General features: G+C 41.2%; 1 protein-coding gene across 1 annotated transcript in view; it reads left to right on the forward strand.

Moving 5' to 3' along the window:
* Nucleotides 1-27,891, forward strand: part of GPLD1 (glycosylphosphatidylinositol specific phospholipase D1) — a 41,299-nt gene that overhangs the window by 7,223 nt on the left and 6,185 nt on the right. The window contains exons 5-20 of the mRNA XM_056854221.1: nucleotides 459-569; nucleotides 1,619-1,667; nucleotides 4,305-4,359; nucleotides 5,867-5,974; nucleotides 7,964-7,991; nucleotides 8,080-8,219; nucleotides 9,114-9,179; nucleotides 10,679-10,820; nucleotides 11,828-11,952; nucleotides 13,265-13,451; nucleotides 14,296-14,406; nucleotides 14,983-15,060; nucleotides 16,819-16,975; nucleotides 22,110-22,251; nucleotides 24,792-24,894; nucleotides 24,989-25,082. Of these exons, the coding sequence (XP_056710199.1) occupies nucleotides 459-569; nucleotides 1,619-1,667; nucleotides 4,305-4,359; nucleotides 5,867-5,974; nucleotides 7,964-7,991; nucleotides 8,080-8,219; nucleotides 9,114-9,179; nucleotides 10,679-10,820; nucleotides 11,828-11,952; nucleotides 13,265-13,451; nucleotides 14,296-14,406; nucleotides 14,983-15,060; nucleotides 16,819-16,975; nucleotides 22,110-22,251; nucleotides 24,792-24,894; nucleotides 24,989-25,082 (1,696 nt within the window). The remainder of the gene's footprint in view (nucleotides 1-458; nucleotides 570-1,618; nucleotides 1,668-4,304; nucleotides 4,360-5,866; nucleotides 5,975-7,963; nucleotides 7,992-8,079; nucleotides 8,220-9,113; nucleotides 9,180-10,678; nucleotides 10,821-11,827; nucleotides 11,953-13,264; nucleotides 13,452-14,295; nucleotides 14,407-14,982; nucleotides 15,061-16,818; nucleotides 16,976-22,109; nucleotides 22,252-24,791; nucleotides 24,895-24,988; nucleotides 25,083-27,891) is intronic.

Genomic DNA, 27,891 nt, shown 5'->3' on the forward strand with positions numbered 1-27,891 from the left:
TTTTTCTGTGAAATCTTTGGCAGAGTCCTTTCTATCTGCTGAAACTGATCCGAAGCAGAGTTATGCCATACGAAGTATCTTGAAATCATTGGGATTAAAATCCATTTAGGTTCGCACTGTAAGCCTAGCCCAAGTATGTGTAACAAACCTGAATGCATATTCTTCCCATGTCTTCCCTTGACCCTTCTTCCCTGTCAAAATCTGTGTTGCAAATGCCTTGAAACTAGAAGCACTCTTTGTTGTTGTTCGCTAAAGCATCAAGCACACTGACCGTGCTGTATAACTAATAACTAACACCGCTTAGCTTCCATGCTTGTGTAAGTAGAAACACAGATGGGCTTTCATCAGTGAAATCCTGTCAAACAAAATGTATCCCCCTGTTCTTTTTTCTTCTTTTTTTTAATAGTTTTAGAATTTGTTTTAAATAAAGTTTTGTATTTTTACTGCTTGTCATTTAGGCTACAGAGAAACTGGTGGCTTTCCTTTTTGGAATCGCTTCTCACATGGTGGCAGACGTGAGCTGGCATAGTTTGGATATTGAGCAAGGGTTTCTACACGCCATGGCAGCAGTAAGTGTGCACCCTTTTATGAACTAGGGAGAGGTAAGGGCTTTTCAAGTGAGACCAAAGCATCTTTCAACCACATTTATCTACCTGCTCTGTAGTTCATATATCTTGTCTGCTTACACTGGGGGGAGGGGAATGTGTTGCAGCTAATCCTTTAAAAACATAAGTAGTTAATCCAAGGGTCTCTGTTGACACTGCTAAATTTTGTGCCGTCACGTCCAAAATTAGGCGCAAATTGTTGGGATGACCTTCCTAATTATCTATGTATGTAGTAGTGTCCTGTTAGGATTTTATGTAGTCTCCAGTGTATTTTATACTTGGAATATTGGGTTTTAATGTTGATGGTATTTTAGGCAACTGCTGACTATTTTTTGTTTGTATATGTCTGGCTCTGTGCCATACCAATAAATGACTGACATAAGTAGTTGGATGTGCCCAGCCTCCAAAGATTCTAGGGAGTGAGTACTACAGGCTAGTCTAGAAGTTCCCTTCCTTGGGGAAAGTGCAGATCAAAAAAAGAAAAGAAAAAGAAAAGGAACAGGGATTGGGAAGCACCTGAGAATCTTCCTTGTCAATTTCATCTCAGTTTGCTTCAGCTAATGTATCTCAAAGGCAGGTGAAATTGATTGTGCAGCTGCCTGACTCTATTGCTTGCTCTAGCAGTAAATACCGGTCTGAGAAAGGCTGTTTACTATAACTTTTATCTTGTAGGACCTAATAAATTAGCTCGTATGGAGCAAGAAAGGGATTTTTTCCCCTTGAGGTTTTATCAGGAGCTGTCATGTAACTTTCTTCTGCTCTGCTTCTACCTCTCATAATGTTGAGATTGGTTTTCCTGAGGTGGAAGCAACAGCAGTAGCATTTCCCTGAATAATTCCTCTCATGACTCATCCTTTGTCCAGGGATGAGTTCCTTGTAGAGATGTGGCCATGTTTCTCTCTTACTGAGCCTTAAAAAAAACAAAACACGTAAGGCCCATTTGTTTCCATAGGCTCTTGAATTCCTTCTTCTCACTGCACAGATTCATTTAACATTGTTTTTATTTCCCTCAGATTGATTTTCATGGATCCTATTCCGAAGCTCATAGTGCTGGTGATTTTGGTAATTTGTGTATTTATGGATCTAATTTATGATGTAGCAGCTTGTATGCATAGGCTCTAAATATGTACATGGTAGTACAGCATTATTCTACCTGAGAGGACCCTAGTTGATGTTTCCTCTGAGGACTATGTCAAGTCAGTGGCATATGCAGGGCTCTCAGTGGCATATGCAGGGCTCTCTTCCTTCCTTAGTGTCAGGCCCAGAGCCAGCGTGGTGTGGTGGTTAAGAGCAGTGGTTTGGAGCAGGGGACTCTCATCTGGAGAACCGGGTTTAATTCCCCACTCCTCCACATGAGCAAAGGAGGCTAATCTGGCGAAGTGGATTTGTTTCCCCCCACTCCTACACACGAAGCCAGCTTGTTAGCGTTTGTTAGTTTAGTTGCCACCTTGTACAAGTGAACACAGCAAAGTCTAGCACAGGTTTAAAATAGTGCTATTTATTGTACAGTGCTTCAAAGTGCTTCGCCAGTATTCTCCTTCTTACAGCCCACACCTCTATACAGGTATAATACATTTATATACAGTTCTGGTCCAGTCTACCAGCCAATCAACTGATAGCTGCCCAGTTGCCAAGTACAACTTGCTCAATCCAGTTTCCTTGCACAGTCATGCTCAGTCAGCATTAGTTATCAGTTAGTCATGTGATCTCAGCTGTCACTTAGCTGTCTCCTAGATCACCACAATCTTCTTACTGTCACTAGTCTTAAATGTCAACACAGCTGGTCACAGTCTCTCAGCCCCACCTACCTCACAGGGTGTCTGTTGTGGGGAGGGGAAGGGAAGGTGATTGTAAGCCATTTTTATTCTTCCTTGAGTGGTAGAGAAAGTTGGCATATAAAAACCAACTCTTCTTCTTCTCTTTTGTTTTATTTATCTACGTCATTTATACCGTTACCTTAAGAACGTACGAGCTGCTGGATCAGACCAGCGGTCCATCTAATCCAGCATCCTTTCACACTGTGGCCAACCATTGGCCTTTTTAATTTTTTTTTATTATTTTCCACTTAAATCACATTTAGTTTCATGATTCAATTAACATATTTGTATAACATAAACAATCTTTGTCTAATCGCTACAAATAATGCTATCTTATTGACTTCCCCTCTCCCCTCCTCTATCTATTTTATATATCTGTGGTTCCCTTTGTAATTAAGTTCTAATTCATTATAATACTTCATATATAAGTTTAACTATATATCACACTTTCTTATAATTAAATTATAACAGTAATATTTTTTCTACTTGGATCAATTGAATTAGATCAAAACATAACCTTTAATATTTCCCAAGTTAAATTCATTAACACAGTATATTGTCCATGCCTCCCATTCTCCCATAAATTCCACATTTTCTTTTTGATTTACTAATGCAGTAAGTTTAGCCATTTCTGCTAGTTCCAACATTTTGTTTATCCAGTCAGTCTTGTCCGGTATTTCAGGCAGTTTCCATTTTGCTGCATAAACCAATCTTGCAGCTATGGTAGCATACACAAAAAAAGATCTCTGAGTCAATATTGTTTCCGGTATGATACTTAACAACATCATTTCCGGTGTTTTTGGGATATTTTGTTGTAATATCAATCTTGGGACATGATTTATAATGAACTAAGTTCTTGGCTTTCTCACATAGCCACCAAACGTGATGAAAAGAACGCCCACCATTGGCCTTGAAGGGCCATACAAACAGGGCATAGAGACCAAGGCACTCCCCTATTGCTGCCTCCCAGCACTGGTATCCAGAGTTTGCTGCCCCTGGATATAGAGGCTCCTATCAGTCACCATGGCTTGTAGCCATTCATGGACCTCTACATAAATCTGTCTAACCTCCCTTTAAAGCTGTTAATGTTCATGGCCATTACTACCTCCACTGGCAGTAAATGTCATAATTCAATTACTCGTTTCCCTTATTTCTGTGTTCCCCGTTAGCTGATACTGACCCCGATATTACATTGGCTGTGGCTGAATTTCTGGCAGCAGTGGCTTCTATGCGAGGATTTGAAATAAAGGATGGTATTTGTAAGATTGGTTCATTGTTGTGGTGTCTGTGCAGTCCCACATGAAAACTGTACATGCGCAGGCCAGCCGTGGAATTCCACTGGAAAGTTTCAAGAAGTCTAGCCACTAGGAGTGCTCCCCCCCTTCCCTCTGCCCCCTGCCCAGAGCCTAATAGCTCTTCCAGCCCAATTGGACACGTGACAGAGGGGCGGGAAAGCGCCCTTCCCTCAGTTCTCTTTCTGCCATCATGGAGAGAGGATGTTGGAAAGCTTCACTGCGTTCTTTTTTTACGCTGTGTAGAGTCTTGCATTGTTAAATAAAGTAACCATAACTGGCACGGCGTGTGAGTGACATGAGATCACTTCGCCATGTTGGTATATAAAGTTTAACTACTCGTTGAGTAAAGATGAATGTCCTTTTGTCTGCCCCTTCCCATATTCTTCCAGTATTAAGAAAATATATCACAGGGGCCTAAGATGGTATCATGGGGAAACAGCTTCTCCAGTAGCTTCGTCATGTATAGGCAAAGAGATCCAAGTCCAAAATCTAGTTATACCCATTAAAATAGTCATATGGTATTCTGATCTTCCAAGCATGCTCTTAATAATATACAATAATCTTAGTATGCTCTCTTTCTTTAACAGGAGGAGATGTGCTGAGCCAATATGAGCTAGATTTTAACTATTTGGATCCAAGATGGTAAGAGTGGCTAAAATAGCTATGGATTTTTAAAAATCCTGAGTTCGATCTCGACGGAAGTCGGTTTCGGGTAGCCAGCTCAAGGTTGACTCAGGCTTCCATTCTTCCGAGGTCGGTAAAAGGAGTACCCAGCTTGTAGTGTAGGTGACTGGGGAAGGCAATGGCAAACCACCCCGTAAATATAGTCTGCCTAGTAAACATTGTTATATGATGTTGCTCCATGGGTCAGTAATGACCTGGTGCTTGCACAGGGGACTACCTTTACATTTACGCACACGTATACATATAAAATAAATTGAGTAGTGCATTTACCAAGCAGTAGTAATTAGAGTTATGATTTCTCTCTGAAATTGGGACATAGGCACTTGTAGACGCTAGTAAGTGATGCATGTGGACAAGTATTGTCTGAACTTAATCTGAGCTGGAGCTTTTCAGGGCTGAGCTCTTGAATTGCTTTTTGATAAAATCACTTGGGTTACATCAGTTTAATGATTATGGCTGGATGAATGAGTTTGTGTGCAGCCTTTTATCTATTTGCAAAACATTCTCAAACATTGTCATTTGGAAGTTAAAAATTATTTCAGAAATCCAAGAACGTGACTGGAGGTATCCCTTTCATTGATTTTATGAAAATCTGTGATGTACTTTAAAGCTAGAATGTTCTTTAAGTTGACATTTGAGTTAGTAATGAGTGAAGCATGGGGAAATTATATAATGCTGGATAAAGCCAGTCTGGGAAAGGGTGGAGGGGATGAGCTATAAGCTGCATAAGTCATTGCTTGATCAAACATGACAGCTGTACTCATAAAATTGAGATGATTTTTCCTTTCAGTATGAAGTGTTTTGAGGATCTCTTATGTAAGGACAGAAGCTGGGCTCAGACTTACCTAGAGCCCATTTGTGGGCTCGTGCCAGGAGAGGGCTGCGAGCCAGGGCGAATGGGTGGCGGCAGCCTGGGGAAGGCAGCGGGGCTTCCCTGGCAGCATGGCCGGCCATGTGTTCTTTCCCGGCTGGAAGTGGGGCTGGGCTTGCTCCGGTGGGCCCGGAGCATGGCGCCACCCTCTCCTGGGCCTGAAATTCAAACTGGCCAATCATGGCCCTAGTGGTGAATGGGCAATGCCAGCAGGGTAGTCGGACTTGGGTGCTTTCATTCAGGTCCAACTTCCCAGCATATAAGAGGGCCCCATTTGCCCAGTTCTTCAGCTTGATGTAAAAGGGGATGGACTTCGGAAACCACATGGGGAGGTAGATGGCTCCAGGCATGCTCCAAATTGGCACTGAGTCTGCAAACTACGCAGATTCCAGAGGAATTGGATAAAAAAATCCCTGAGTTACAACTGTTTAATATTTTCCCTTTCATGTACCATCAAGTTGCAAAATAGAGTTACAGTCCTGACTTCTGATTTCCATTTAAATTAACACTATATGCAGAAAGGGAACATGGGATTTTCATACTCTATTGCCTTAAAGAGGTGGCTCTAGCATTGATATTTTACAATGGCTTTAGGTATGTACCAGTCAAAGATTTAATGTCAATCTATGAGGAATTTTACGGCCAGGAAGCCATAACCGAAGACGCTATAATTGAATGTGCATATCTACAATTTCTTCAATTGTAAGTAAGACTAAACTTTTTTTTCATTTTGTAAACTAAGTAAAGAGTATTTGTTTAATTGGTGTGTGCTTGCTAATTTTGGATCATAATTACTAAGTGGGGAGGTTGCTGGATTTGGTAGAGGGGGTTTCATTATCAAGGGCTAGGGTTGGCTCAACCAAGTATGGGTGGTTGTGGTACGATTGGACAGCACAGTGGAAGATGGGAGAGTTAAGCCAGAAAGATTTTTTGTCGGGTTCTGATCTCCAATAAAAGAGTGAAAAAGGCAGGAGTAGATAGAAGGCTATTTGGTTGTTGATATGTCTTTCTAAAAGTATCTTAAAGAAATGTAGGCATGTTGGGACATGTAGTACTGGAGATAAGTATTCACCAGGAAAAAAAATGTTTTTAAATGGTCCAAGCCCATGAGGACCTATTGAATAGTGCAGTGAATATGTCTGTGTACATTGAAATATTTAAAAATACCTTTAACAATAAAAATGCTGTGGAATTGAAGGATTGTTGAGAAATATGGGACAAATCCTAACCTTTGGCTGAGGTGCTAGCAGTTGTCGGCCCCATCCAAAATGTACGTTTATCTGACCCCATCTTCTCCTTCCTTCCTTCCTTCCTTCCTTCCTTCCTTCCTTCCTTCCTTCCTTCCTTCCTTCCTTCCTTCCTTCCTTCCTTCCTTCCTTCCTTCCTTCCTTCCTTCCTTCCTTCCTTCCTTCCGCCTCTCCTGGGAAAACTCTGGCCCAGTTGTACGGTGGGGAACCTGCAAGGAATTATTGGGGGCATTTCACTTTCCACTGTATCTTCCTCCCCACATCCTGTTTTCCTCTTCCTGGAAGTGCCTATATCCTTCCCCCTTTCCTTGCTTCCTTCACTCCTTCCCAGCCACCAACCAATCTACCTTTATGTGACCCTCATCTTCACCTATATTAATTATTTATGTACTTCATTTATACCCCACCTTTCTCCATAATGAGAACCCAAGCAGCTTACATCGTTCTCCTCTCTTCCATTTAATCGTCACACAACACAGTGAGGTAGATTAGGTTGAGAATGTGTGATTGGCCCAAGGTCACCCAGTAAATTTCCATGGCAGAGTAGGGATTTTAACCTGGGTCTCCTAGATCCTAATTTGAAACTCTAACCACTACACGTGTGACTTTAGTGCAGAGACTGCTGTTGAACAGTAGTGAGCAGCTGCCTGGGTGAGCCATGGAAGTCCCATGGTAGCAAGTCATTCAGTGTCCCAAATGAATCCTCCCTCAAAAGCCAAAAATGCCCTGGCAATGGGCCCTTCCCTCTGCCTCTGCTTTTTATTGACAGAATCCAAAGCTTGAAGGCTGGCCATACTGTTGCGGTTGCCTAGCAACTCTCATAACCACCACCAAGAGGGCATTCATTTCTTGAAGCTAAAAAGCTGCTTCTATTATTTTGGAGGGGTTTAGCCTGTCTTTCTGTCTTTCTGTCTTTCTGTCTTTCTGTCTTTCTGTCTTTCTGTCTTTCTGTCTGTCTGTCTTCCTTCCTTCCTTCCTTCCTTCCTTCCTTCCTTCCTTCCTTCCTTCCTTCCTTCCTTCCTTCCTTCCTTCCGATTTTTCTGCAAACCTGTTTTTCCCCCAGGTTTGTAGAGGGATCTGTCTTGTCTGTCCATCGCTCCTGTCTCTGGATTTAAGTAGCCACAGATTTGGCCATCTTGAGAATTGGATATATTCATATTGCTATTGCTGGAATAAATAGTTTAATTTGCAATGTGTCCTTGTTATTATTGATAATTGATTTGAACTATGCTTCCTTCAGTGTAGTGGATCACAAAAACTTTTGTTTAGATTGCTTTAGCTTTTCAGTGGTGCTTTTAAGATTCAGATTTTCCAAATTACCATTCCACTGACATGTACAAGGCATTACACAAAAATTAAGAAAATATATAGCTGCCCATTAAGAAGTACTTTGTGCACTGAAAAGTGCTGCCTGAGATGGTAATAAATACACTTTCTTTTCCAGGTACGGTGAAATGTTCAGTGTTGCCAAGGTAATCTATTTTTCTTAGAAGCAGCTTCGCTGAATGCTACTCTTGAGATTTCTATCTCACTAATTGAATTGTATTTTGGTTTCCATAGCTTTACCCTGTCTATGCCAGAAAATCCCCATTTTTGGTGGACAAATTCTATGAGTATTTTCTTGGTGGTGTGGATGATATGGCATTCTCATCGAACAACATTTTTGAGCTAACAAGCCAAATGTTAACGAGTGGGTCCAGGTGAGGTACTGGTTTAACCTCCATGGAACATGATGTACTTCTCTGAAACAAGAACTGTATTAGACATCTTTTGTTCCAGTATTTTTGCTCAGATAGTTTGTGGTTAAGCTGCCAGTCTGGCAAATAAGTTGCATTTAATAGCTACCTTTTTGCATCTGACGTTAATTCTGAGTTACAAATAATTTTTGTCATTGTAGGTTGTTTATGCATGGGAGTTTTACCTGAGATTCACTGCACACTGGACCCACACTCTCTTCTTTAGAAGCTATGCACCAGCGGTCTCCAAGCTCAAAACAAGAAGCCCGCCCCTTGAAATGTTGCTTTGTGATTGGCTGCAGTTCTTTTTTGAGAGTGAAGTGCCCTCCCACAGAAATCCAAGTGCCCAGCCAAAATGCATTTTTAAAAGACAAAAACAAAACGGAGCACCCTAAAAGGAAAGGGGGAGGGAACCCAAGCCTCATTTTAAAAGTCCATTCCTCTGCCCAGGAAGAACTCCTAGGAAGCAGCAAGTATTTGAATCCCCACCTCTTTACACACTGCTTTGTAATTGGCTGTGAGAGAAACCAAGGTTGCATGCCCCACAATTTGCCTTATCCATGGGGATTTCACCCGGGCTTTGCTCAGGGGAGGTGGAAGAATCAGGTTAACAGAGGAACAGAAAGGTCCAGGATTTGTGGAGGCTGGCAGCAAGGTCATCTCTAATGGAGGGGAAACTCATGCATAACTCCATGAGGAACAACCGAGACAGATCGGGGGTGAACATGAGTGAAAGTACCCATGCATAAACCGTAGAAGGATAATAAAGATGAATGTTAGAAAAATTCTTTGGTACGTTAGTTATCTACTATCTACAAATTATGTACTTAAAGTAATTATTTCTATTTTTTTTTACAGTGGCTGCTTTATTCCTGAGAACCCTTTGTATATAAAGTGCAAACATGAACCCAGAAATACGATCATGTGAGTCAGGACACTGTGTATTTACCTCTATAGCTTACTTACTGGAATAACCTCCAAGATTCTTATTACTATGCATGAACATTATGTTAGTAGAATCTCAAGCACTACCGTTGAACTCATTCTTCACGGGAGTTTCCTATACATCTGTAACAGAACTCTTTATTCCGGTTTTTGGTGCCTTTTGTATTAAAATTGCAGTTATTTTAGGGAAGCAAAAGCAGTTAATTGCTGATAATGATCTTTTTAAAAAACCCTTTTTATTTTGGCTGAGAAGTTCACAGCCACAAAGTTGTGTTTATGAAGGTTAAATTATACCTACTGTTGTGCTCTCAGCAACTATTACCAGGCTCTCAAATGCCTGAAGGTGTGAGCTTATTTTATCCTGCCTTTTCTGCTTGACAAATTACCTCAAGGTTGCTTACAGTCAGACAAAATTGAGATTCGTTAAAAAAAAAAGAGGTACTGGGTTAAGGGCAATGATATAATATGTCCTTTTGCCAGTCCTCTTGTACCATGTGCTGAATTTTAAAGGCTTGAGAGCGGCCAGGACAGAATACCTCCTGCCCTCAGAGTGTGCTATGGACAGGCAGCACCAGATGTTTCATTCCTTGAGGGGTGAATTTATGATTTGGGCTGAAGAAGAGAAGAAGAAGAAGAGTTGGTTTTTATATGCCGACTTTCTTTACCACTTAAAGAAGAATCAAGCTGGCTTACAATCTCCTTCCCTTCCCCTCCCCGCAACAGACACCCTGTGAGGTAGGTGGGGCTGAGAGAGCTCTAAGAGAGCTGTGACTAGCCCAAGGTCACCCAGCTGGCTTCATGTGTAGGAGTGGGGAAACCCACCCCGTTCACCAGATTAGCATCCGCTGCTCATGTGGAGGAGTGGGGAATCAAACCCGGTTCTCCACATCAGAGTCCACCACTCCAAACACTGCTCTTAACTGCTACACCACACTGGCTATGTGCAAACCACACACCACACAACCAGATTAGTGTTTACTTTCATGTTAAAAAGCAGATGGTGGCAGGGTGTGTGTGTGTGTGAATGTGGACTGCAGTGCAGAGGCAGGGAACCTGACACAAATTACTTCCCCTCAGGCGACTGCTAGCCCTGGTAAGTGAGTTTTTAAGAATTGATATACGATACCTGTCTGCTCCCCATTGGAGCTAATAGTAGCTGATGGACGTGGTGTTAGTTCTGGAAGGGAAATGGGTACGGAAAGAAAAGATCGAAGCTTTTGAAGTCAACACTGGGAGAGGTGCTCATGGATTTCACGTGTAACATGTCAGTTTGACCTGAAGTCTGACGACTCTGAAGTCAGAATTACTTTATTTGAACCAGAAACTAATCTCTTGCCTGCCACAAGATTACAGGTAGTGAAAATGGCATTTTCTACTGTGTTCATACAAGATTCAAGTTCCTTCATCTGGCAGAAGAATTATGGTTTATGGTCCTGTAAACACATTTTCTAGTTCTTATTTCTTCATTCTTATCTCAGCAGGCCCAAACAGTTGAAAACTGAGCACCGTAGAAACATGTCTTCTTCAGTGGCAAAATCAGATGAAAGGAATATCAACTATACAGAGAGAGGAGTTTATTTTGACATGCCCCCTTTGATCATGGTAAGTCTTTTACCAAGGGTCTGATTCAGTATAAGGCAGCTTCATGTGTTCATGGGTTCAATAACTCCAGGCTCCTGCAGAAAGCAGGCTGGCTTTCTATTGGGGTTTGTTAAGAGGCCCAATGAATCATGATTGCAGTTAGAAAGAATTCAGGTCAAGCACACAATAAACAGAGTCAAAGACTTGTTTCTTATTCAAACAAAAAATCCTTTACTGTACTAAAATTAGGAAGGGTAACATGGAGTAAAAACAAATAACGTCTTTCTACATTCTAAGTTCCCTAACCTTGCCAGAAGCCTCTGGCAGTTGCTAAGCTTACTCTCGAGTAGGCTTTCTTAAATAGCAAGAAAGCCTCTCCATCCTAGCAGGCTGGCATCCAAAAAGTAACTGGCACATCCTGCCCCAAAGTTTCACACCTTTAACAAAGGAACAGGGTAAACAGTTCTGACTCCGTGATTCTCTGCACGTTTGCAATGGCGATTCTCTAGCCAATAGAATACTTACATCTGTCTTTTGCATCATCACCTTGAGACTAACTATTGATGTAAACAAGTTAACCCTTTAACTGCCCTGACAGAAATGGAACTCGCACTGAATCCCTAACACTTTCATGGGAAATACAAGCGAAACATTCTCCAGACATGATGTTAAGTCCAGCTCAAACCTGCATTATGTGTTGAACGCACCATAGATGTGAACAGTGCTTGTTTGACATTAACCAAGTATTTCTCCTTCTTTCTTAAGCCGATTTATTGCCTCTTGCCAGGAGGTGATTAATGTAAGGTGGCCAATGTAAGACGTTCTGTTGATTTCAATAGGCATTATTACATTCTTCCTACACAGAGTCATAATGAGAACACTGGGAATTTGCAGAAGCATAAATGCACCTGTGACAGACCCATTTATTGCAATGAGACCTGTGTAAGGAAAGTGTCTGGCAGATATTATTTAAATAAGGGCCTTGCTAGTCCAGAAGCTGACTTAATTATGAATGTCCCTTATTATTCCCTTATGTATTTTTCTAGAGTTTAGGTGCCTTTACTGAGAGTTTCAGGAAAGTGTTTGCTGTCACAAAGCAGCAGTCTCCTAAGTACATCACCCAGCCCAGCGCTTCCTATTTTCTGACAACTCCATATGCTAGACTTGGATGGTAGGTGCTGATTTGTATCTTCTTTTGTTGGGCAAATACAGCTTGCATTGGTTTGACACTGCTAGGATAGTGAGAAGCAATGGATTCAGTGCTAGCAATTTTTGCTCTGATGTACAAGGGAGGAGGGATTGCCAGTTATCACAAGATAATTGCATCACACATGAATTTTTGTATACATGGTTCCCACAATCCCCAGCAGAGCATTTTGGGGTTTAAAAGGAGTTCTTCCTGCACCAGTGGGGAAGCTGGTAGGATTCAACTGAGTGTTCCATTGGTTCATATGTGATCTCATCAGAAATATGCTTATTATGGATGCTTTACAGGACACACTTTTTCTGCTCTGTATTTCAGCAAGTAAATCATTCATCACTAAGGCAGCAAGATGACGAAAATAAGAATCTGAAAAACAAGACATAATAATCCAATCCTCAAAGAACTGGATTAGTAAAATGTAAATCAGTTTAGGTTTCCTTCAAAAACAGAAATTTCCTGCACTGATATCACTTCAATTTAGGAAAATCACATGCATATCTGTTTCTCACCAACTTTTCATGTTTTAATACAAACAAGTTTACATTTGTTACATGTGTCACACACATGCTTTTCCTATATGGAAGCAAGTCATCTTGTGTGAACACCCTTTAGTCCCTAATGAGAGCAGTAAGAGTAAAAGGGCTTATAGTACTCAATACTTTGGTTTAGTCAAAGCCAGGCAGTGCAGTACTATGCACGAATACTCAGAAATAAATAAATTCCATGGAGGTCCCTAGTGATGGTGCTTTTTATTGCAGCTGAGATTTGATAGTTCAGTTGCCTAAGTGGTTTGTTTCCTCAGTTGGCTTCACTTCTTTATGTAAACAGGTCCTCCTTAATGATAGTCCATATGGTTCATTATTGTGAAATGTAACCATTCCAATTTGTTTAGCAGCAGAAAGAAGCTCTCATATTCAAGAGAAGCTAAATTGTGTAAATATGTGTACCATTGTACACATGTGATATTCCCCCCCCCCCAGCCAATAGTAGTAGTAAGTTGGGAAGCTTTTGAGTTGTACATAATTCTTCTTAGGCAGAGAAAATCCTGTGCTGTTTGCCAGTCAATAAAATCAGTGTAATCAGGACGTTTGAGAATTTTGCTTAATTGTCTTTAGGACCACAAAGGAAATTACTCTTGTTACTAAGAAAATAGTTTATTTGTAGCTTGATGAATAGTACCTTTGAAATCTGCAAAGGAAAATGTGGATGTTTCAATAAATGTAAACCAAATAGTAATTGGAACCAAATAGTAAATGGAATTGTCTCATTTGGTACCCAGGGCAATGACTTCAGCTGATTTAAACCAGGATGGATATGATGATCTTGTAGTTGGAGCACCAGGATACAGTAAATCAGGACACGTTCAAATAGGACGTGTATATATTGTTTATAGTAATAATTCAGGTTTGCCTTGTACAGAGATGAACTTGGATCAGGAAGCACATGAAATACTGGAGGGAACTAAGGTAGGGAACCAAGTCAAACAAATATGTTTGTGTTAAAAGCCAGTGTTGTTTGTAGTTTTCCAGTAGTGATGACAGTGTGTGGCAGCTTTTAAAAAGTAAAAAGCATTGACTGTTGTACAGGACATAATCTGAGTGGATATTTGGAAATAGACATTATTTACTTAAAATGTGTATCTTTCAACAAGCTTGAGGCAGCTCACAACAAAACTTAAAATAAACTTAACAGCAGCAAGATGGAAGAATTTTAGAAGAATTAGAAGATATATTTTGATTATGTATCAAAAATACATATTTAGACAGAAAAATGTTATTATTAATATACTAACAAGAAGAAAATAACAATAGATAGATATAGATATATTCATTCAGATATATTCATTCATATATCTATATTCATATAGATATATTCATTCATTACCATTAGAGAGTTTGATGGCAATATAGGTTACCATGTATAGATATAATAGTAGACAATAGATTTGATATGGAAAAATAGTTGGTTTTCAAAAATATTGATTAGTCTATCTAGGAGTATTAATGTTTTAAGTCAATCTATATTAAATGTAAGAGAATAAATGTTTAAGTATTTGCTTTAGTAAAGAATATAGTGAGTCCAGACTAATAAGAAATGCATTAACTGATACAGAACATATTAGCCCCACTCTGTCTGTTGTTTGAGGAGGATCTTGTCATGGATATTGAGTTTAAGGAGTGTGTGATGTGTATGAATTGTATATGACTTATAAAAAACATTTTAAAAAAAACAAAACCTTGAAATAAACCATCTTCATTTAGACTTAGAATAAAAATGCTTTGTTCTCACGAATGTTTCTCCCCCCGCAAGCTTTCAGGAAGGTTTGGTTCTGCTGTAGCAGTCCTAGACTTCAATGAGGATGGTGTAATGGATCTGGCGGTGGGAGTGCCATCTGTTGGATCTCAGGAGCTTACTTACAGGGTGAGAACCTATGTTTGTGAAATGTTAACATTCTTGCAGGTTAGGTTGATGTGGAAGGAGGCATTAAATATAGCTGCTTTGTAAGGGTTTGCTTTGACATTGTCCAGCATGAAATGGGACATGTAAAATAGAGTCATCTTAGGTGCTGTCATCCTTGGGACCAATTTGTTTTGGTCAGTCTGAACAGTAACATGGAACCCTGGGCATATATTTCAATGTGATGTTGAATGGGTGAGAGGGACTTTGAGTCCTTAACCGGCATTGCTTGTTTGATTCGTATGTGTGTGTGTTGTGCCATCAAGTTGCCACCGACCCAAAATATCGTATCATTAACATCCTTGCTCAAGTCTTGCAAACTGAAGCCCGTGGCTTCCTTTATAGAGTCAATCCATCTTCCTTCCCCTTAAGCAAGTAGATATATATGGGAAGTCCATTTTCATGTGGATAGCAAGAGTACAGGTACAATTATTATTGTGAAATATAACACAGCAATATATAAGGGACTGTAGTATAACTGAATTTAGCCTGTTTTTATAGTATACGCTTGTAAAAATATTTTCCCCTCCTGTTGCTTAGGGTTCTGTGTATATATTTTTTGGATCCAAAGGAAGAAAAGGTTTCTACAGCCTGCCAAACATAACCATAGTTTGCCAAGTAAGTTTTCTAATAAAGGACAATGTACGTAAATAAAAAATCCAATAAACATTCACACGCATTACATTTTATTGAGAGATTTATCCTTGCTACATTGGCAAAAGCGCCATGAATTACTCTGGTGTGTAAGAGAATCTTGAAGAAAAATCAATCATGTGTGCAGCATATAAAGAGCTCATTATTAAACCATTGATAAATATGCTGTGAAAAGCAGCATGTGGCTTTGCTTGCTTCCCTGAGTTGTCCGGAGCACACAGCTGTGCTGGTGCTGTTATGCTGCGCCTCTGCTCTCTTACGCTGTAGACTGGATTGCAGGGGTTGATTTAGATTGGGTCTGGTGTGCCGAAGGTCACGCTAGACTGTTGGGATTTCTGACTCTACAAAGCCAGGAGAAATAGATAATAGGCCTCTTCTTCAGACAATTACATCCATGTGAACTGGGACTTCATCAACTGCATGTATCAGGTGTACACTATCCCTGCAGTGCACCTGATACTTCAGTTTCTGTTTCTTGTGAAATGGGTGACTGTAACAGGTGTTTGTTTGTTTTTTAACTGAGAGGACGCACACAGCCTCCTATGATTTTTGGGGATCTGTGGTCGTTTATGCATGGATGCTTTCACTCACATTTGCCCCCGGTCTGTCTCGGTTGTTCCTTGAAGTTATATATGAGTTTTCCGTCCATTAGGGATGACCTCACTGCCAGCCTTCACAAATCCAGGGACTTCCCATTCCTCTGTTAACCCGATTCTTCCCTCTCCCCTGAACTCAGCCCAGGTGAAATCCCCGTGCATAAGGCATAGTGCAGGACACGCATGCTTGGTTTCTCTCAAAGCCAATTACAAAGCTGCGTGTAAAGAGGCAGGGATTCAAATGCTTCCTTCCTTAGACTCTTTCTGAGCAGAAGAAAGGCTTATCAAAACCGAGGCTTGGATTTCTCCCCCCCCCTCTTCTTTTCAGATTGCTCCGTTTTTTGTTTTTGTCCTTAAAATGCTTTTTTATGCAGCAATTGGTTTTTTGCACACTCCCTTCCATTGCAGACCCCCCCCACATCCTGAGTTGTTCCTGCCAAACCCCTAAAGCAGTGCCTCATGCAGTGTGAGGGGAATACAGTGGGAGGGGAAAGTTCTGTTTTGAGAGCTTTACTTCCCTTATGGCTTATATGATCCAGTTCATTCCGACTTAGTAGGGAAGAGAATTCACCTTTGGGGGAAATAATTGTGATTTCCTGGCCTTTACTTCAGGCTTCTTCAAGGCTACAGATGAAGGATCCTTCTTTCAAGTATCCCCAAGGGAAAAAGAACACCTTCCTGTACACAGAAAACTTGCATTATAGGAAGATCTACTTTTTGATATAGTATGTTTCTACACGAATGGAAGAGTGTGATTTTTTTCCCATTTCTGTGCTTCACTTGCAACTTGAGGTGGTACAGGCAAGGAAAAGATTTTCCATTTAGTTCTGCTGACTGTGTAATTTGATACTCTACATGGTCAGAGGCTAAAAACAACTGCCTCCCCATATGGTTACAAAATGTATTCTTTTGTGTAGTTATTACTTAGCTCTGGTCATTTGAAATGGCCCTTAAGAAAGGGTATCAGTCTAAATGTTCCATTGGTCCGACCCTGTACACTCGTTTTGTGAGGAAGAAGATGTGCAAGAGAGCCCCAAATAGTGTTAGTCTGTATTACCACTTACATTGGTAGAATTTTAGTCAAGCATGTTCTCTTATCTAGAAACCAATGTATTGCTGCTTGCAGGAAATATACTGCAACCTTGGCTGGTCATTGCTGGTGGCTGATATTGATGAAGATGGGAATAATGACCTGCTGGTTGGCTCTCCTTATGCACCCGGTGGTGGAAAACAAAGAGGTTTTGTGGCTGGGTTTTACTCATTTTTCAACAGAAGCAGCCAAGGTGACTCATTTATTTATCTTATTTCACATACTGTTTTCCTTGCTTTTTAGCTCTCTTTTGGATTTTTCATAAAACAAAACCGGGACAACAATCCAAATCCTTCTCTCATTTATGTATGGTACCACTGAAAATAAACCCCCGATGACATATTTTACTGCAGAAGGACCATGTATGTGAGATACAAGGCAAATTCACTCAAGAGACTCATATGCTCCATCAGGCTCATCCCTGTAATTTTCTATAGGAAGATGAAATATATTGGATAGGAGTTCCATTACTTATTAGAATAAGCACACAGCTTTAAATCCTGATGCTCAAACAAACCTCTGTCCTTCCCACCCCCCGCCCCCAGCATTCACTTCAAATTAGGGGCAGTTCTAGAGATGCATGTACCAGGGATGTATACAAAGGACTCTGTGCTCAAAGATACCCCATTCATTGATGCAAATGGGAAAGTTCACTATCTGAGAGCATTTGTCCGTGTTTCAGAGTGTGTACAATTGTTTCGTGTGATGTGAATTTGTCGAGAGATTATCCATATTGGAGAAATTTTCCAGCCTGAAGTCGTTTTTGCCTTTTGCAGGTGCAGAATGCACCCCCCCCCCCAACAACTTCTTTCCCAGGGACAGCTTCTCAGGCTAGCTCAATTATGTCATGAGTTTCAGCTGAGAATCTAGCATGGGAGGGGGTCAGCTCACTTCCTCCCAGGGAAGTTGCATGAAGACAGCCCTGTGATTGGTTCTAGAGATCCGGCGGTTAGGGCCAGCTTTCTCCATAGGTGTCGCTAATGAGAAGAATCGCTCTCCCCCCTTCTCCCCCTTCCCCCTTCTTGCTGCTGGAAAGACACTTGTATTAAGCTCTGGAAACCTTATGCTTCAAGAACCAACGATGCTTTATTAGGATTTCAGTGAGTAGATAGCTAGTCAGCTTTGTTATTTTCTGTTCATTCTGCTACCAATGAACTTTATGCCTTGTTTTTAATATCTTTTTTCTAACTTTCTTTAATAAAGCTCTGTTTCACTTTTTACCATGTGTATTGTTCAGGAATTTCAGGTACCAAACCCAGGTGAGCTTGGTTGCTTTCCCACATCACAGTAGGGACAGCTGTGACAGAATTCAAGAGTGAAATCAATCAAATGATGTCAATGGGCGTTACTGCATTAAAGTACAAAAGGCATACTTCTAGCAGTAGTAATGAAGTCAACAAAGTCTCTTCCTGAGCACAAGCTCAGGGAAAACAGAGATTATAAGCTTTACTATGCATTTACAATAGTAAGGTCAGACCTTAAAGGCTTAACAGATGTAGTATAGTATAAGCTATTGTGGATTATCTGTTTGATCAGTCTCATGACATATGTGTTCAGCTGGCACTTCATGCATGGGATGAAGTGGGTTCTAGTTCATCAAAGTTTATACCATGATAAAACCATGCATGAGATGCATTGTCTTGTTGAAGGAATTCCAGTGGTGCTTTAGCACAACCCAGATATAAACACGGGCATGCCAAAAGTGATATCAGGCTACCAGCATCTTGGTAAGAACAGCCCACAATTTTCAGTCCAAGCTTTCCAAGGCGGGTGAGTGGCTTGCAGAGGGCTAATGAATGTTGGCAGGGTTGGCAGTCACTGAGGGGTGGCGCAGCCCCAGGAAAACCCCAGGCCGTGCCAAAATTAATCTTGAAGCCAGGAATTCAAAGACAGAAAGCAGGCTTGTGTGCAGAAAGCCCTACTGTGGGTGAACAATAACTCTTTAGCTTAGACTGGACCCCAGGACCCCAGATGTGTATCAAACCCCTGGCACGTCTAGAAACAGATATGTTAAGAGTAGAAGCAATAGTGAGCATATCATCCTTCTTTCTATTGCTAAAAACAAAACTCAATCTCCATGATCTTCTTTCCCTGACTTTAATTGACGACTTTGAATCCAAATGGCAGAAGGCCGTGAAAAGTAAGTTGGAGAGTTTAGGTCTCTCCCTCCAGGCTTTGCTGAAGGTGGGTAGAGATCAAGCAACGAAAATTATAATCCAGAGAGTTAATGATATTGAACGGCAGTCTGACTTGATGAGGGTACCCGCATTTATGTCTGCCCCTACAAGCAGATACATCCCAGGCTCAGCTGCCTACCTTTCCATCCTCGAAATCCACACCCACAGAAGGGCTTTCACTTTAGCTAGGTGTTCAGCTCTACCCTCCTCGGTTTTACAGGGGAGGTATAACAAGATCCAAAGAGCAGAGAGAGACTGTCCATGCAATTCTGGGGAAATAGAAACACTATAGGAAATAGGAACAGATGTTTTTCAGATGCTCTTTCTACAAGGCTGCTCTCTCTAAGTTGACCCGGTCGTTGTTTGAGAAAATCTTGGGCTATTCTGTAAAACTTCAGATTAGGAAGCTCCTCTCGGATGAAATTCCCCAACAAATTAGTGAGGTTGCCAAATTCTGCACAGCAATTTATAAACTTCGTCAAAGATTAGTAAAATAAAGTTCAAAGAAACAATGAAAAACAAAGTTAAAAAATTTTCTGAATTGGTGGCAAAATGTTTATTTCTTATCTAATCTGTAAAACATTTTAACTATATATATATCCTTTTAAATTAACATGACACAATTTTTAAATAATATCAATGTACCCGCAGTAACGTTGTTATGTTCTAAATTTTTATTGGCGTAATGCCGCAATAAATGTATCTGTCTGTCTGTGTTTAGCAAGACTGGAGCAGGCAGTGAGATACTCTCCATTGGAACCAGACAGGCCTGTGATGAGGGAAATCCCAATCCAATACGTGAACTGTGGACAAAGACAGTTTACCAATCCATTGTGTGGGGTATGGGCTCCACTCTGTGAGGCACACTCCTTACATGTTTCTCAGTAATCCCCCCATGACACACTGTCAAGATTACCCCTCTGTATTTTATGATTTTAATATTAGGGCTTTAGAGAGCAGGGAAATGAAAGAGAATGAGCATATAAAAGAGTTCTCCATAAAGAACAATGTAACAAGAGAGGAATTCTGTATTATCTGTTCATTCATTCATTTTATTTATTACGGTCAAAGACCAGCTTACATAAAAAATTTCATAAATAGTTAAAATAATGTCTAAAATTTGATCAACTGAAAGAAGAATTTAATTATAACGGCTCTTAATAAAATAGTCTATTTATCATGCGGAACATTATGACATCTTCTGCCTTATTGTACATGCCCTGTCACAAAATCTTGCAACCTGGTAGGTAATGTCATTCACACGATCATCTAGTAAAAGAGTAGTATAACTATCTCTAGCTCTGTCTGGGAAGCTAGCCAAAATTGGATTGATAAGGATATTGCGAATATCTTGATAGAATGAACAGTATAAAAGAACACATTCCACTGTTTTCACCATTCCAGATTGACAAGGACAGAGGCGAAATTCATAAGGGATACGGGTGTATTTGCCATCAGGAAGAACAGATGGGAGGGCATTAAAACAGGCCAAAGTAAAGACCCTCCGATGCTTGTGTGTGTGTAAAGTGCCATCAAGTCGCAGCCAATTTATTGGCAACCCCTTTTGGGGTTTTCATGGCAAGAGCCTAACAGAGGTGGCTTGCCAGTGCCTTCCTCTGCACAGCAACCCTGGTATTCCTCGGTGGTCTCCCATCCAAATACTAACCAGGGCTGACCCTGCTTAGCTTCTGAGATATGACGAGATCAGGCTAGCCTGGTTAGGATAATCTAAAACATAAAGATAATTTGCAGGAGCCAGAATATTAATATGATTCTCCACTGCTGAAACTGTGTGAGCCCTTGATCTGTCAACTTGAAAGGCAGTATCCCATAGCCTCTGTTTGGCCAAAATTTTTGCTCCTTGATAACCAAGGTTTGGTAAGGTTGTACTTGAAAGACCTAAAAGTTGCAATTTGTCCTCAATTGATTTAATCCATCTTGAAGGGAATTTATCTGCGAGGATTAAAGAAGTTAAGCCAGAAGGAAGCATCTTCAGCTTTAACCAAAAGGAGATAGCATGGTACCAAGCACGCTGTATTATCTGTAACATGGTGCATTGCAGGGGAAAGTCAGAAGGAGCAAGTTATATTGTAGATCTCTGAAGTGGGAGAGGAGAGGCTGAAAAAAGAAGGATAAAGGGGAGAAGTGGCGTGAGTACCAGGATGTAGGACTAGAGCTTATGGAAGATCTGGTTTTGATGCTTTTGGCATCTGAAGGTCTGAAAAGTTCCTGAGAACACAACAGTTTGTAAATCAGATCCCAAAAGTTGTTTATCAAAGCCTGTATTCAGTGGTGTGAAGCAAAGTCAACTTCTAGACATACAGCTTTATGTTCAGTATCAAGGGGTAGTAATGTCATACAATAATTTGGTTTTAATTTTCTGGGATGGCTCGTGAGATAACTGTGGCTCAAAGGGGGATTTTATCATTTCACCTTCAGCCAATCTCCTGGCAATGTTTTTTATAAAGTCACTGAAAAAACAGTCTCTGATGTACCTTATGATGATAAAGCTTAAATATATTTGCATCATGATATCATAACGTGACGGTATTGTAAGACCATGCAATGTGGGGGAAGCTTCTGTCCAGCAGTCAAAAATTCAGAGCATCTAAAAGCATATTTTTGAGAAAAAAACTACAGGTTGAGTATCCCTTAACCAGACATCCAAAAACTGGAATGACCCGAAAACCAGAAGTTTAGAGCCAACATGCAGGCATTACTTATAGGCCCTCTGCCAAGCCTCTGTCTCTCACCTTTGTTTTCTGATGGTTCAATGTACACAAAATTGTTTTAAATTACATTCAGGCTATGTGTATAAAGTGTATATAAAACATATATAAAACATAACTGAATTTCATGTCTAAACTTGGGTCCCATTCCCAAAATATCTCATTATGTATATGCAATTATTCCAAAATATGGAAAGATCCAAAATGCGGAACACTTCTCATCCCAAGCATTCCAGATAAGGGATACTCAACCTGTATAAATGAGGATTACCTGATGAAATGTCCTACCTCTGCAATATCATTGTGGGGGTTAATTGGAGCTGGCTGAGATTTATTTATTTTTTAATTGTGATACTTAATGCATAGTTACAGGAGCAGTACTGTGTTATCCTTAGCTTCTTCTTCTTCTTCTTTTAATCAGTTCTACTTTCTGTATCGGATGCTGACTGGATGGTGAAAGGAGAAAGAGATTATGCCTGGTTTGGATACTCACTCAGCAGCATCCAGCTTCAAAATATGACCTTGTTGCTTGTTGGCAGTCCTTCCTGGAAAAGCTGCACTGGGTAACTGCTCTTTACTTTATGTGATCATCACCTGGTCTGCCTTTGCAATGCAGATTTTTCTCTGAAATAGTAGCTGTTTAGCCGATTACCCCAGTGTCTTTAAGGCATATGCTTGTGTTCTTTCATCTAAGACTTGCCTTCCTCCTGGCTTTTTTCTGCATTTCTCTTGGACAGAGGCGGTACCTTGGTGGCACCCACTCTTCAGAGGAGTCAGAGGCATGACTTAATTTCCCCCTTGTTCATTGTTTACTTTGGCACCCAGCATCTTCCTAGTATTTCAAAACAATATGTTGGTCAGAGCTCCTCCTATCTGTCACGAGACTGGTCTTTTTGTTCATCAGAGGTACAGGTGTGCACCTGTGTCCAGGGTGTATTTGTGTACTCCTGTATAGCACGATTGCGTGTGAAAACAGACAGAAGCTAGTCCTGTGTAATCTGGTTCCCATGGCATCTCATCAGGTGCTTATCTTAATCCTGTTGGCAAAGTTAATATCCCAGTTGACATTAGTTTTTGGGCTCCTTCAGCTGAATCCACAGATTCTTTCAAAGCCATTTGGAACAATCACACAAAAGAAGATCAAAAACCCAGCAATCCATGCTACTACTCACCCCATAATACCATGTAGAACCAAACAATAGAGGTTGCTTTGTGGAGAGGGGTCTTCTGTTGTAAAAATCCATTTGGACAAGCTTTAGACAAGCTGCCCTCCCCATAATGAAAGTCGTCACAATATTAAGAGGTGCGTTCCCAGTATTTACATCTGTTTGCAGTTAGAGATGTTCCTCACGGAATGCGCAGCAACCCCGTGGTGCTGTACCGTTGCAGTCTCAGCAGAGGTCACAGTTTCTAATGGCAAATTACATAGAATCAGGATCTAAAATCCATTTTGTTCAAAGATGGAGGCTGTAACTGGGCCAGTCCAGGGCCAAAAATGTAATAGAAACAATGTAAGTTTGAATACTATACCTTTTTTTTTTTTGCTGTCAAGTCACAGCTGATTTATGGCGACCTCGTGGGGTTTTCAAGGCAAGAGACATTCGGAGGTGGTTTGCCACAGGTTGAGCAGAGCCAGTATGATAGCAGTTTAGTGTCTGTCTTGGGTATCCCAGGCACAACCACAAATGATAACACAACATTTTGTTTTATCAGTTATATACACATTGGATTAAAATATATAACTAAATTCTACTCCAGCTCGCAAATTAAGCACCCTTGCAGTTAGTGCCTCATTTCTCATTTTTCTATTCTAATATCTGAACTTATTAGAAACCATACAGGACTGTTAGCCTCCGGAGGTCACTCTCCTTTCTGCCTCTGATAGCTTTATATTGCTTAATCTCTTTAAAATCATTATCTACTTGTGGCCACCAGTTTTGTATCAGCCTGCACGAAAGGGGTGGTAGGCTGAGCATTCTGGTTCAAAAGCCTGGAGGCGGAAACTTTATGGTCCCTGCCCTTAATTTAAAAAGACCTAGCAACACATTCTCCAGTCTGGAGGGTGAGAGACTCAAAACAGACAAAAGGAAGTATTTCTTCACACAACGCATAGTTAAATTGTGGAACTTTCTGCCCCAGGATGTGGGGATGGCTGCCAACTTGGAAGGCTTTAAGAGGGGAGTGGACATGTTCATGGAGGAGAGGGGTATTCATGGCTACTAGTTAAAATGGATACTAGTCATGATGCATACCTATTCTCTCCAGGATCAGAGGACCATGCCGATTATCTTGGTTGCGGTGGAACACAGGCAGGATGCTTCTGCTGTAGTTGTCTTGTTTGTGGGTTTCCTAGAGGCACCTGGTTGGCCACTGTGTGAACAGACTGCTGGACTTGATGGGCCTTGGTCTGATCCAGCAGGGCCTTTCTTAGTCTGTTTTCTATGAAGTCTACAGATAATCCCTGTTTAATTAATTCGTTATGTAGTCTTTCCGGTCCTGAATGTTAAGGGCAAGTAACTCTAGTTTTGTGTTCTACTCTCCTGTACTCTCCCTCCCTTATTCAAAGTGATTTGTTCTTTCCATTATATGGTTGGGACATAGCAACTTCCTCAAGGCCAACCACTCAGTCTGTGAGTAAGCACAGATGGCAGTAGTTAACATAAGAACATAAGAAAGGCAGTATGATATCAGCAGTTTTATGAACAAGGGCAGTATGATATCAGTAGTTTTATTCTCTATTCCTCATCTAATTATGGCCAGCATGGAATTTGCCTTTTTTACAGCAGCCGCACACTGGGTTGACATCTTCATTGAGCTATCCACTACCACCCCAAGATCCCTTTCTTGGTCTGTCGCTGCCAGCACAGATCCCATCAGTGTATATGTGAAGTTGGGATTTTTTGCCCCAATATGCATCACTTTACACTTACATTGAATCTCATTTGCCATTTTAATGCCCATTCTTCCAGTATGTTGCATTTTCTAAAGCTGAGGCTCGTAAATAAAATAACCCTATTTTACTTTGGTGATATCACTTGCAATGAATAGCTTTGTTACAATCCCATCAATATGATGTTTCTAACATGTTGACTGTATCCTTTAGTCTAGGTTGTTATTTCTCACAGAATACCAAGCAGGCTGTTGGAAGGGTGTATGGCTATTTCCTACCACACACACACAGCTGGTTTACTGTAACTGGAGATAAGGTAGGTCTTTTTGATATTTCTTGAAACGATAAATTCTTCCTTACATATTATTTGTTTATCTTTATAGAGCTGACTATTTTTTTTTAATACACAGGAAATGGGGAAACTGGGCACATCCTTGGCCACAGGTTTCATTTCTGTTGAAGGAATCCCTAGGCACGTGTTGGTAATAGGCGCACCCACACAAGGTACGTGTTGCTGGATTCATGGCCATGTTTCTGTGCGGTGTTTTTTTAAAAATTCTGCAGTTCGCAATAAACTCAGCTCCATCAAGCAGAGAATCCTAGGCCCCTTTCAAATTACTGTTCTAAACCAGATTGTCATCAGTTGTTGGCCCATTTCTGAGTAAAGTGATTGAGAGATGGCTTTCATACAGCTCATTTCAGTCCGTCTATGAGCTGTCTCTAAAGCAGTTTGGCCAGTTCAAACAGCACCGCTATTCTTTTCCCGTCTTTTTTGGCGGCGCATTCTTTTTCAGTTACAGCGACAGGCATGTATAGTACTATATATAGTACTATAATGCTATAGAGCAAATATTAGAAAGTGTTTTTAAAAAGCCAAAAAAGAATCCACCACACCAAAAAAACAGCGGGAAAACAATAGCTCTCCTTTTGGAAGCGCTCTAGACTGTTCAAACAGCACACGAGCAATTCAGAAGCACAAGGAAGAACTGGAAATGGGAGAAAGCAGTTTTCATAAGAAGCAGCAGAGCCTCGCGATGCCAATGGGATGCAAACGCCTCTGTCTGAACAGGTAAAAAAATTCATTAGCAGCCAGGAGGCAAACTGGTTGTGGCCGAATTGACCCCAAAAATCTGTTATCATCCAGTTGAGCAGCAGGTTGCTAAGGGCAGTTTGAATTGGTCCCTATTCATCAGTAGTAACGCTTGTTGGCTTTTATATGTATATGATTTACTTTGCTACAGTGGAAGGATCTCGATGCCACTTTGTTAAGTCATTTTGAGGGCCATGTGCCTTTTGTATCCATATGACACACTTTGTCCTGTTGTTTCCACTCCTGAAGTTATGTAGGTACTCTTTCATGTGTTCCACTAATCTGATACTGCTTTTCAGTCTAGGCAGTTCCTGGCCTTTTAAATTGACCTGTGGATGGCATGTTTTGACCTGCAGCTGCCTCCTCATGTAAATAGGGAACCACCCTCTATATTCTGAACTGTGGGGGAATTGTAAAGGATCCCAGAACAGGAATCAGGAAAGGGCAAGCCTCCACACAGAGGTGCTTCCAGATAATTACATTACTGCAGGGATTGAATAGGATTCTGTGCTGTAGCTGACTTAACACAGGGAATGATCTGGTTTCATGCTGCATCCTCCTAACATGCACGGCTATCCCTACTGCAAGCTCTCAGCTTTCCTGTCAACAGCCACTCTGCATTCAGAGATCTACGCTTGGGGGGAATAGTGCAAGACAAATGTCACCTGTAGGGAAAGGAGTGGACTTGGCTCATCTTTACTATATGGTAGCTTCCACACTGAGTAAATACATCTTTAATTTCCATTAGTTATTCATTCAATTTGAAAGGACAATCCAGGGTTGGCACCCTGTTGCATTCCAGTGTTTTCTTGGTTATCCTCTCTTTCTATTCTGACCTAATTTGTAGCACTGTTTTAATTTAAAATTGCAGCATTATGACTGTTTTTCAGCTCTACTGCCCCTTTATATTTTCTTCCTTTCCTTCCTTTACCTTAATTTCCTCCTGTTTTCTCATGATTGTTCCAGTAATGTTGTAGTAAACTATTACCAGTGTTGTCTGAGGGGGGAGGAGATTTGGCACTGCTTTTCCCTTAGCTAAAAGCACTGCTCACTATAACCGTAATTTTGCAATCGTAGTGCAAATCAGTACGTAATCCTTTTCTCTCCACCAAACAAGAACAGAATTGAATAAGGAAGCAAAAGGAGAATTGCAGGGAGCAGTAGAACCTTTGCTGAATGGAAATCTTGTCTGTGGGGCCATTATGGGGGTTATAATGCTATATTAATATCATGATATATAATATACTAAATGCTGCTTGGATCACAGTTTCAACTTTGCTTGCAGCTGCTTGGGAAATAATGGCTGACTAAGCACTACAAAATTATCCTCCTGTGGAAGTAGCCCGTAGCAGGGCTGTATCTAGAGGGGAGGTGGGGGGAGTGGTTGCCCCCAGCGTGGGAAGAGAGGGGGAGATGGCGGCGGCAGAGAGGGGATGGCATGGGCTGCAGCAGCAGTCATTGGTTGGAGGCTGCGGCTGCTGCCTGGCTGCTACAAGGAAGAGGCCGCCTGGAGTGCCTTGTACAGGGCCAGCTGCCACTGGGCACAGGCCCGCCACAGCAGCGCCTCCAGCTGTGCTGCTTCCCACTCGTCCTCTGGCCGGGCCTGCCCAGCCGCCTCCCACATCAGCACGCCCACCAGGCCAGCAGCGGAAATGAGCTGCCTGCGCATGTCACTCACCAGCTTGCCCAGGCGCCACCAAGCCTGGTGCTCCCCTGCTGAGCTTGGCCGGCACAACATGAAGGCCGTCGGGCACCAGGGCCACTGGTGCCTGGCTCCAGCATGTGCATATGTGCGCATGGTGCACCCCTTCCTTCCTCCCACCCCAGGTGCTCCTTACCCAGCTCCGTAGCTGGCCTGTAGAACAAGGTGCTTAACATTGAATCAGACCTTTGGTCCACCTAACTCAAATTCAAATTAAAAAACCTTTTTGGCATAACAAGTCGTTCAAAGCATTCCAGAATTAGTCAAATGATAATGATAAAGCATCAATATGTCCACCTAACTCAAGACTCTCCACTTTGACTGTTTCCCAAGCATTCCTTTTCCTGTAGTTTCTCAAAATCCCTCTCACCTTTTAACTTGTACATGTAAAGCATTTGGTCTGTTACTAAGCTGCGTCCTCTTCTCTCTAATCCAGCACTGCCACCTATAAGAAAGAATCACTTCCTTGAAATGAGAAACTTAACTGAGAGATTAACACTGTAAGACCTGAAAATTATTGT

This window comes from Euleptes europaea, chromosome 8 (assembly GCF_029931775.1).
Source record: "Euleptes europaea isolate rEulEur1 chromosome 8, rEulEur1.hap1, whole genome shotgun sequence".
In the NCBI taxonomy this organism is placed as follows: domain Eukaryota; kingdom Metazoa; phylum Chordata; class Lepidosauria; order Squamata; family Sphaerodactylidae; genus Euleptes; species Euleptes europaea.